Source organism: Echinococcus granulosus (genome assembly GCF_000524195.1).
Source record: "Echinococcus granulosus chromosome Unknown EG_S00145, whole genome shotgun sequence".
NCBI lineage: Eukaryota > Metazoa > Platyhelminthes > Cestoda > Cyclophyllidea > Taeniidae > Echinococcus > Echinococcus granulosus.
Genome location: NW_020170525.1, coordinates 37617 through 47459, shown reverse-complemented (window position 1 = coordinate 47459; position 9843 = coordinate 37617). Strand labels below are relative to the sequence as shown.

The 9843-nt window shown below is 41.1% G+C and overlaps 1 protein-coding gene across 1 annotated transcript in view; it reads left to right on the top strand. All coding sequences in view use genetic code 11, as the record gives it.

Annotated features, from left to right (window-relative positions):
• Positions 1–2463: 2463 nt before the first annotated feature.
• EGR_09368 (polycystin 1-related protein) overlaps positions 2464–9843 on the top strand; it is a gene marked incomplete at both ends in the record, with an annotated part of 34314 nt that continues 26934 nt past the window's right edge. The window contains 6 exons of the mRNA XM_024498617.1: positions 2464–2520; positions 3667–3784; positions 5832–6031; positions 8158–8457; positions 8655–8724; positions 9576–9788. Of these exons, the coding sequence (XP_024346956.1) occupies positions 2464–2520; positions 3667–3784; positions 5832–6031; positions 8158–8457; positions 8655–8724; positions 9576–9788 (958 nt within the window). The remainder of the gene's footprint in view (positions 2521–3666; positions 3785–5831; positions 6032–8157; positions 8458–8654; positions 8725–9575; positions 9789–9843) is intronic.

Genomic DNA, 9843 nt, shown 5'->3' with positions numbered 1-9843 from the left:
GATGAGGGCGAAGGATTGACTAGTCATTATTTTGTAGAAATTTCAGCCCGAGCTTTGCATATTGAGCATTTGCTAAATGCGACTTCACGGAGTTACACTCCAGTCCTAGTAGATGGTGGATTGTAAGGGGATTAAAAGGAGGACCACAGCCAATGAGAATCGCCTTTGCGTCCAAACGGATAAGGCTAACCGGATCCAAAATTTGACCTATGTGCCATTTAGTATAATTGGGGAAATACCAGTGTGTGGCCATCATGATCATCAGTGAAGTTAGTGTCAAGCCCGAACTAATCCTTTTGTGGTCCCGATGAGGAGGGCAGCAATTCCCTCCAGTGTGAGGATTACGCCAAAGTGGATGAACTTGGGGTTGATGGATGGGAGGGTGGATGGTGTAGTGTGGATTTAGGATTTAAGAAGAGACAAAGTGAAGTGTGACTAGGATAAAACAGAGTGCTTTTTAACAAACGGATAACAACTTTTAATTCAATTATTATTAAATCAAAACCATCACATTTACTTGGTTTTGGAGTGAAAAATTATTTGGTACATCGGAATGGAATATCTGCATGCCAGGATCATGTGACTGACCCTTCAAGAGAAAGTTTGTGTGGGGTCTGTGATACTCTTGTCCATTAAGTAGGACTGAGTAACTATGCGCGAGACGTGCGTTAGTCAACTGTGAATGACTCATTGAGGCTTGTTGATGGCGTTAAAATGAATTTGCAAAGGGTGAAAATGAAAAATGAAGTGGTATACAACACTTCTACTGTTGGACTAGCCTTCGCAGCAATTGCACCGAGATTACATACATTTTACCTTATTCAATCTCACTTGGCTTGAGAAACCTCTCGCCTTCTTTTGAAAACCTGCTTGAACTTAGTTCCAAAACTACAGAAATCACTAGAAGGAATTTTATTGTGCAGCAATTGATGAAATAGCGACAATGAAATGCACGGCCTAGTTGTTTGAACAACTTGATTCCGGTAATGAGTTATCAATACTTGCATTTTATGACAAATCATATCAAACGCGTGCCAAGAACAAATCTCGTAATATTTCACGTGAATGTGGCGAAGATGCGAAGTCTATGCATCCACTAGCAGATGACAGACTGTGACTGTCAATTTGTTGTTGTTCGCATCTTTCGCGTACTCTACAGAAACACACCTAGCACTTGAGACTACACCCTGATGAGGATTGGTTTTTATATTCCCTCTCCAAACTCCTTAAGCAAACGAGCTATTAGCGTTTACTCTGAAAAGTCTACCCACTATCCACCCACACGCCTAATCTACGAACCACCTTACGCCCAGTGGCTAACACTGCCCTTTTTCTGCATGAAGCACATAATAGCTCAAAAGTGGGACTGGAGGCAAGTTTGCGTTTTCTTGGCAAATGGTTGCATATTGCAATTCCTACCGTTTCGATGAATAAAATATTTCCTAGGACGCCTTTTCTGATTTATTACTTCTTATTACAAAAGGCACATAGACTTACTTGTTTACCTTATAATATAGATGAGATTACAACTGTGAGATACTCTCTAGGTTCCACTAAAACCAGCAGTCAACTGGGCCGGCAAACGGTCTCATACAAACAGTTAAGGCGGCTGTGAGGAATCAACAACACCTGTTACTTTCATGCCGAATATCAAGGAATGTACCAGATCTTAACTTCCAAAACATATTTTACTCCTTTTGGTGGCTAAAAGTAGATTTGATGTTCCAGAAAATATGAGCATGTCAACCACATTTGAGAAAATGATTTCCAGATGCTACTGACTTACTTCTTTTTATTCCAGCTGAACTTAAAGAATCCAACATTTGGGGACTATTGCGGGCGAGTTTATACTGTTTACGGTAGATTCGCAGATTCTGCGCTTAAATGTAAAAGACATTATCGCCTGAGATGATGAAAGGTGCAAAACAAAAAACAGGAGAGCCAATACATCTCCGCAGACATGCATTCCCCGTATCAGGATAATTTCACTTCGCTAGCCGAGTTGTCATTAGGGGAATGGAGAAGTTTAAACCCGGTTGATTTTGCATTGTATACACAAATTGCTCTAAACGTCAAATCAGTACATTTGCAACTGCAAGGAATGAATCAGGAACCAAAGGTTTGATTCACGAGCACGCAGCTGCGAATAATATAAACTGATTGAAAGATCCGCTAGTGTTCTGATTAGCAACAACCTAAGGTGTATGGCTCAGCCTATGTGTTAGGTTCCAACAATAAGTAAAAAAGCATAAGTACAGGGGAGCAAATGGTTCATTCAGACTTGTAGGAAAGCATACAAACACCACCAGAAAATATCATAAAGCTATCAAAAGTGGCCGCTCGAGGGAATAAAACCACAACGAAATATGTACCAAAATTGATACAAAAGGAAAATACTGGATAAAATAAATAGCTTGATCCAGCTCATGGCAAAACATATGGCATTAGCTGAAGAAGACCATCATGCAGTCGACAACTCACCAAAAAGACAATTGCTTCCCCTTTACCAACGAGGTTGAGGTAAGTGAACAAAAAAGTAAAGAGGCAGCTCTGCACTTCCATTCACGCCAGCAACAACTTTCACATGGACTGAATGAAGTGCGAATGAAGCGCAGCTGTTAAACTGCCCAAATGGTTAAGGAAGCATCGCAAAACATGGTAAAAGAAGCACACGAAGAAGGCGTGCAGAAGGCAGTTAACCATATGTTATGCCAGAGTGAGGTTTAAGCGATAGGCAAGGACCATAAGGGAACAATGGGGCTTATGTTCCGATTAGTGGGCAGTGGAGCGCCCCAAAATCCGTTGTGGAGAAGGACCTACCAGGATGGAAGGGAAAAACAGAGGTCCTAATCATTAACAGCAACGACAGAGACGTTGTTAAAAGCAAACCCACAAAAAGGGCTACTGCTGTGGACGATAAGGATAAAGAAGAGGAGTGCATAGAGACAGGTTAAAAAGAGATAATCAGAAGTTGGAGATGGAAGAGCATCTTTCTGCATCTCTTTTAAAGACGGCTCATTAAAGTCACGGTACAAAAGAATGCCATCGGTAAGGAACATCATTCCTACACTTAAGTAATGTATATTCCTTCCCTACATGTTAGTTTTAGGTGCATGATATCAAAAAGGAATTGTGCAGACCCCTGGTTGGTAACCGGGCGATTTAATAAGACTCACTATGCAGTTAAAAAGATAAACAAGTAATTTTAAGATTTAATTAACTGTCAGATCATCTTCCTAAACCCTTAGTTTTTGGACATAAACTTGATAAGGAACAAGTCTGCTAAAAATACGCATTATTTTGTATCATGATGCTATTTAATTATAAGCCTACTGAGGTGCCGAAACTTCGAATATAATAGGTCCGTTTGAAACTGGATGGTCTGCGTGGCTTTGTTGCGTAAGAGAAATTTCATTAAGGCTTACAAGTGGTTCCGCAATTGTAAAAGAAATTGTGCCGTCGTTTATTTGCTGATGAAAGCATTGCTGTATTTTCCGATTTTGCGAATTCTTTTCAGTATTGATAAACAAAGACTCCAGAACAGATGTCTTTTTTGAAATCTGAACAAGTAAAGGGTGACATGGTGAGTGGGGATAGGCCTAGCGACTGGGCAGGGTGGAATGCCAGATTATCATTATTTATGGTTTTGGTTTCGCATGCTTTCAGGAACCGATTGATCACGGCATTCGAGTGAGTACTAGCACACCTGTTGAACTTTCAAGTATCATCCTTCACTCAGGAGGACTGAGCGAGAAAGCGACTGTAGAATGTTCGAGGATTAGTCGTAAGTCGAAAAATCATAGAGGGTTTTATGGGCTTGCAGATAATCCCAGCAGAATTATAAGCCTTTTAAGGAGCAAATATTGTGCTACCTTGTTTCAATCATGTTTTTCTGGTTTAGCGTGTTTGCTTATCACCCTGTTGTTTGAACTCAGCTTCCACCAAAATGGTTAGTCATTTTAAATGCATTTTTTTTCGAGAAAGCCTTTATTTCATCGTCTTAACTGTATTTATCGGTTAAAATAATATACCTTCTTTAATCCTTTGAAGTATTTTGTAGCCTTCCTTTGAAGTGATGCGGCACTATGTAACGACCTTTCACTTCTTCGGCAAGAATGCACTTGGCAAAAATTAAAGCTGCACAAAAAATTATACGAAATGTTTTAAGGCAAAAATGTCCTTGACATGGTACATTAACTCACTGAAGAGAAAATAGCATTTTAGGTCTCGTTTATATTCTCTCCAGTCAAGTTGTCTTAGTCGCCTTAGTTTACAAGGCTGCAACCGACAAATCCCACCACTGAATATAGGGGTCCTGCGACATGCAAAAGAGAGAGGAGAACTGCGTCTTTTTAGCCTTCGTAACGACCGTTTTTGCAAGTCATAGCTTTCTTTTCTTCGCAAAATTTGGACTTTAAACTAGTTATTCTCCCAGCAGCTCAACTTTGCCGCAGTAGAGGCATTTGGTCAACGTTATTTGGACTGTCTGGTAAAGTCAGGAGGTAAGCAAGGAAATTTGGCCAAAGTCACATCCAAAGTCTGACAAGGGTGCGGTAAATTGTAAGAGCATTAGAAGGGTCACATTGGTGATCACTCACGAATGAACACGAATGGAAGCTTGGGGTCTTTATGGAGGACATTTCCATCAAAGGGTCAGAGTCACGTTAAAATTTGACCACTTCACTCATTCTCTTGCCTCTTTCAAAACGTTAACTTAACTTTTTATTGCAATAAACTGCTAAGAAATTCTTATAGCAAGTCATGTGCTCTTTTAGCAAAAGACGTTTGACATGATACTGATGCTTTTCTGCTCGCAAGACCACATTTGTGGCTAACAAAAATGACTAGCGGGCTTTTAAACAAGCTGTAAAAGAGGCTTAAAATGTACTTTTATTGTTCGCCAGACGTGCATTACTACATTTAGAAGTCAATGGGACATAATATGAAGAAGTCTGCCCTGAAATTTGTGGCACTATTCTAAGACTACTAATTTATATGGAATAACGGCACATCTCTGTTCCCATTTCCGCTCTCATTCATAAGCAGTGTATTTTTTCCCCTCGGTGCTCAAAAACGATACAAATACTTTTAACGATGGTACACATTGAGTTGTCCATTGTTTCCGTTTTATAGCTTCAGCTACACGTACCCGAGGAGGTATATATAACATGGACGCAAAACTCTCGCGGTATGAGTGATGCATCAGCTGTCCTCAATGGTAAGGAAAAGTTATTTTATTTCTTTCCACACACTTTTCAACCTTGCTCAGCACATTCTAACGAAACAAACATTTTTTTCAACGGATTTTCTAACGATGGGGACATTGTTTTGTTACTTGCAGAAGTACCTGGTGGCCATCATTGTAATTCAGAGCACTTTGGTATGCAAGAGCACAACTTCTGCAACTTTACTCCAATGCATATTTAGGGTGCACTTGAAAATAAATCATTCCCGAAAATTCGCGAGGCTGCTTTCGACTTCACCTACAGCTTCAAATGTCCAGACACAGTGTTTGTGAATAGAATTTTCCAGTGCAACCTCACAGTACTCTACGAAAACAGAGTTAGAGCCACAGTACAATGGCAAGGCAGACCGCCATTAAGTCACGAATTCACAGGTTCGCTGGTGTGTTATGCGTGATATGGATGTTGTGCTGTGCTGTGTCGTATACTGTCATTCTTCATTATCTTTCATAAGTGCCTCAGTAACAACCAATGCTTCCGGATCACGAAATGCGCACATATGTGTATGGGCATGTGTACATGTACGTATTTTACTTTTGGAACTGAAGCCATGATTCCCATTTAGGAGCGGTCACACTTTTGTTTCAGAACAAAACCTCCTACCGCTTGGTGTGGCATCATTGAAGCGCTATGAAGGCAGTTTTATAAACTGCGCTTTGCCAGAGAACTTTGCCTACGGTCCCGTGACCTTTGAATCCGGCCACCTTCGTTCCATTGCAATATCCACAGATGGAGACAAAATCAAGTTTATAGTGAGTCAGCAAACTGATACACAGACAGACAGGCAGGTAGACAAGTGGTCAGGATGAGTGAGAGACGGACACCCACAAAATCATTTTAGTTATGTTTGCTTTCCATTTAACGCATTATTGCAAATTTAAATGATTTATTTTACATTCGTGGTCTACTTTTAATGAGAAAACAACTTTTTTGAAGCATGATCGTCTTAGTTGTCCTGATGGAAGTGTGGTGGATTATGAAAACAGAATGTGCTCGAATGGAAACCCCGTAGTTCTCGATACCCACGTGGTACGTGTCGCTTACCCCCATTTGCTTCATCTCCCTTCTCACTTCCCCGACCTTACTGCACATTTTCTCTCTTTGTCACTTTCTTGCTTTCTGCAATTTTTGTTCACATTTACTTATCCTCTGTACCACCGCCTGTAGATATGGACTACACCTTATCCGAAGTCTGAGATCCAACCGTATGAAATCCAAGATCCGTGCAATTTCTTGAAAGGCGATGAAATTCGAATTGAATCTGCCAATAATATGAAATGCGTAAGAGTTAACAACTTGAATCCATACTTACCGACTGACTCGCTTCCTGCGGTAAGTCAGCTAATTTTACACCGAAACTGTAAACCACTGTCAAATAATGAAGGAGGCTACTTTCCATTATTATTAGAGTGTATAGAAGGGCTGGTAGCCCACTGGCAGAACTAAAATGAAGCGAATGCCATGCCACTAGGGTGTGGTGAACGATTCGTCCACAGACCGAGGTGTCAATTCAATGCGATGGGAAGTTGAAGAGAATTTAATTGTGCCCGATTTACTATTGACCACTTTCAAAGTGGTCTCCTAGATGGTCCAGGCAAGTGATCGCTTGATGGCCTGATAGCCTTGAGGGTCCAAATCCACTGTGATGAAGGCCGGATCTAGGCAGAATGACCCGCGTAAAAACGTACACAATTAATTAGGATATCGTCCTTCATGGCGTTTCTTGCAATGATCCTTCTGCATCAGCTATCCTCAAATTGGTCCCATGAACTGAGGTTAAATGAGAGAGCTATTCAGAGATCACTAGTTTCTCTGTGTTAGCAAACAAATCCGGGAGTGTAAATACGGCGAAGCGTCTTGAGGATGAGACGGGGTCAATCAGTCTTCTCCTTTTTAGACAAGCTGTGGGGAAAGTATTTGCTCAATAAGTGTTGCCTAATCCTGAACAATGATATATGGCGGACATATTTCACTTGCCACTAGCTAGTCCTAAGCAGGGCTCGGTAATTCTTCCTCATTTTAATCCTCCATTCTCTGTCAAACTATTGAAGGCGATAATCTAGTACATACAACCCTTCCACGAAAAGGTGTTAGGTCCTCAGGATTATTTAATCATTCAGGGCCTTTGAGTAGGTAGTCGGTAGGTCAGTCAGGCAGTTTGTTTGTTATTAGGCTTTTAAGGAGGAATTAAATTTCTTATTAACCTTTACCTAGAGTTAAAAACGAAGGTTGACAATGTTTCAATGAATGATGCCACCTGAAACACATACTTGCTTTTTCCATTTACTACATGCCAGTTAGTCGAGTCTTTAAAACCAGATGTGCTATTTAATGGCGCCATAGCATTGTTAGAGGGTAAGAGACCCCGACTATCCCCGAATACACTCTTAGTGAGGAATAAAGTCATAATTTGTAGATACAACTGAACTTGTATTTGAATGAAACAATGCATTTCTACGGATCTTTCATCGAAGAAGGTGTGCACACAGTAATAGCCATACTGGAACCCTATGCCTGGGAGCAAGAAGCCACACCAAAGCGTGTTGAAGTTCCTATCAGTGTGCTTCCTTCCAGTACCCCTTTGTCTCCAGGATCTGGTATGTTCACCTCGATAAACTGAACACATGATAGGACCAGCTGAACCAATAATTGGTGGAATTTCCATATTCGAGAAAGTGGGGTCCAAACTTCTCTCTGGATGTGGAAGACGGTTTGATATCTTTAATAGGAGGAGCGTAATTACATTCAAGGTGAATATCATTGAAGGGAGAGCCAGGGAAGTAAAGTGGTGTTTAAGGAGTCGGCAAAACATTGACCAGTATTTTGAAGAAACGGTAGCGGGTATTGAATATACAGCTAACTTTGTTTTAGCGGTAAGTGATGTGTATCGGCAGTAGAAATAACTACACAATAGGCGGGCCAATATTCAATAACCGCCGTCGCGAATGGTGATGATGGCCTCAGTTTACAGGCTAATCGCTTCTTTGAAATCCTCGATAATGAGGATTTCATTCTTGCATGCAAAAACTACCGACAAAATATCATGGACGGGACTGAACTTATTTGGTCATTTCCAGAGGTATGGCCCATGCGGTTGCGGTTTGAAATCCTTCACCGAACTGGCAACTTCCACTACTTTCCGTGGAACAATCAGCGTATATGCCTTTCACCGAAGCTCCGGTTCAATTCACTGCTCAGCTCCGATACAAATGAGGTAAGAGTCGCATGCTACCAATGTTGATGATGTTATCATTTCTAGAAAATTGGTTTTCTTTGGGCAAAAGTGAACATTCCAGCAGAAAAAAGGGCATTTGAAGTAGCGGAGATGGATAGCGATATATGTATACCTGCGGCCGAATTGAAAATAAATGAATTATATGAGGTGACTGTGTATGCTAATACCTCAACCAGAATTGGTCGAGATACACACAGAATACGGCTGGGAAGGAGCTTGAGAGCGAACTTATCCATCAGGCAAGAAGTATGTCTTCTCATTGCAAAATGTTGCAGAGTCATGAAACCACGATTTACTGCGGAGACGTTGGCTATAAGATCACCCGAGCATGTTGTGCTTAGAGGTGCAATTGATGGTGACGGTGATTACAAAGATGCCGAATTTCATTGGCATTTTGAAATGCAATTTCCCAACAGTTCAATTCAGAATGTTTCGGAGGAAATGATGCATTTAACTGAGGGTAAAGTGATAAATAAACTTTCGGATTATGAGAGGTGTTCCGGTGAGAGAGGAGCTTTTAAGTTGGTAAAAGACAAGAAAGAAGTGAATATAAGGACATTTTTGAACTCATCCTAGCACTTATGCACTATCTTAAATGCAGCATCAGCAGTGAGGCATTTAGCAACATAACAGAACCATCCTAGGACAACCGGCAATTTTACCAGAAGGTATACGCCAACCATTTGTTTAGGGTTAGAAATACCACACACTGTCTCAGCGTCAAGCAGAATGACTGCTGTAGTTGTTCACTGCAGATCAAAACTTTAATGACTTACTATTGATCGTGAGGGTGTTATAACTCTGTACTGCGCTGTGCTTGAAGATGCTTTGTGCTACCAGACAGCCACAAGTTTTACCACTTCTCTCAGCACCACACGCTACTGCTACATACACACATGCACATACGCTTGTTAACATTGCCGTCGACAATCATAGCTAGACGCGCCTAAAATGGTGACGTATAGTGTGGCTGCGTAACTGTCGCATCCCATTTAAACAGATGAAATTAAAAGTCACGACTTGATTCGGACACCTCTTCCAACTTTGCCAAGTTGCTTATTCACACTGCTGAGGCTGTGTGCACCTCCATTTGGTAGGTTCGAAAACAAACACACTTGTAATCCTTCCTGACTTCCTTCGTCAACTGCCAGTTCAAGGGCAACTGGATGCCTGTATGAGAGTGAATCACCCCCATTTGGAAAATCTGAAATCCTGTCTAACAGTCGATGTCTGGTCAGCGACTACATGCGACCACTGCTCCCTTGAAGCTCCAAATTTCATTCGCGAGTTTCAACGTGCCTGCATGACCTGTAGTTGTCCGCCGATTCTGGGAAAATTTGAATTTTATGGTAAAGCAAATTCTTA